Source organism: Trachymyrmex cornetzi, unplaced genomic scaffold (assembly GCF_001594075.2).
Source record: "Trachymyrmex cornetzi isolate Tcor2-1 unplaced genomic scaffold, Tcor1.1 scaffold813, whole genome shotgun sequence".
Taxonomy (NCBI): Eukaryota; Metazoa; Arthropoda; class Insecta; order Hymenoptera; family Formicidae; genus Trachymyrmex; species Trachymyrmex cornetzi.
The window spans coordinates 123,212-124,238 of NW_017300151.1; the positions used below are offsets into that span (position 1 = coordinate 123,212).

Here is a 1,027-nt window from a genome sequence, read left to right on the forward strand (position 1 = left end):
GGAGGACCTGCCTCAAGTCAAGTCTTAACAGAAATAGATCAAAATATTTTAACACTTATTGGTCCAACTGTATATCCTTTTCTATTCACATAGTTATGTTCAGGATAATTTGCATCTCCTTTCGGAGGTGGGAATATTGCAATGTGAGTGCAATCTATACATCCAATTGCTCCAGGAAAACGCTTTTCTATCCAAAATCTTAATAAAATGAATATACCCTGATAGCAAGCTATATATCACTTTGGGTGGTTTCCAGCAAGGACACAGTTAGACACAGTGTAACACAGTAAATCATTACATCCTTGTTGTTTGCTTACGTTAAACAAGGAAACGATTCACTGTGTTACACTGTGTCTGATTGTATCCTTGCTGAAAAACACCCTTTGACATCAAAAAACATCGTTTTGATATCAGTTTGCTATTAAGGTATGTATTATAGACTAGATACATTACTTGTTACGTATCTCTTGTAATTCCTGTATGTTATTAGGAAAGTACACCCATGTGTTAAATACTTCTGGTAAGTTCAGAATATTAGTAACGTTATGAATGCATCGGCTGACTGATGTTTGACTGATACGCATATGAACATTACTTCCAACGCAATTTTGATAGCTACCAGACGCATAAAAACGTAATGCAGTTAAAACCTTAAAAAAAATCATACATTTTTTATTACAATCAATTTCATTCCGCATGTTTCATCTAAGCTCACCTGTACAGTAGCATTCAAAACTGAAGTTCGTAATGGTACTGCTGAATGTTCTTCTACAATATTTATCAGTCTGATTGTAGTATCTTTTTTTAATCGAAAGAGTTTAACGAATTGTCGTTCTGAGAGTTGAAATGGATCATCATTTATTTGAAATCGCGGCCTCTCATTGTATTCCAAAAAGTATTCTAATTGATTGGCGACGTGAAGCTGAACAGCATTTCGATATGCCATATCCATCTTTTTAACTTTATATTCTTAATTATATTTTATTATAATATTTTATAATTATATTTTATTATAATTATATTTTAA

General features: G+C 32.3%; 2 protein-coding genes across 2 annotated transcripts in view; one reads left to right on the forward strand and one right to left on the reverse strand.

Annotated features, from left to right (window-relative positions):
* LOC108768630 (putative nuclease HARBI1) overlaps positions 1–28 on the forward strand; it is a 6,366-nt gene extending 6,338 nt beyond the window's left edge. The window contains exon 8 of the mRNA XM_018519132.1: positions 5–28. Within this exon, the coding sequence (XP_018374634.1) occupies positions 5–28 (24 nt within the window). The remainder of the gene's footprint in view (positions 1–4) is intronic.
* On the reverse strand, positions 7–955 carry LOC108768636 (putative nuclease HARBI1). The gene is made up of 3 exons (XM_018519138.1): positions 716–955; positions 454–650; positions 7–198 (listed from the first exon to the last, which is right to left on the reverse strand). The coding sequence occupies exons 1-3, from the start codon at positions 950–952 to the stop codon at positions 39–41; spliced, it is 594 nt and encodes a 197-aa protein (XP_018374640.1). The 5' UTR covers positions 953–955; the 3' UTR covers positions 7–38.
* Between the last annotated feature and the right edge of the window lie 72 nt (positions 956–1,027).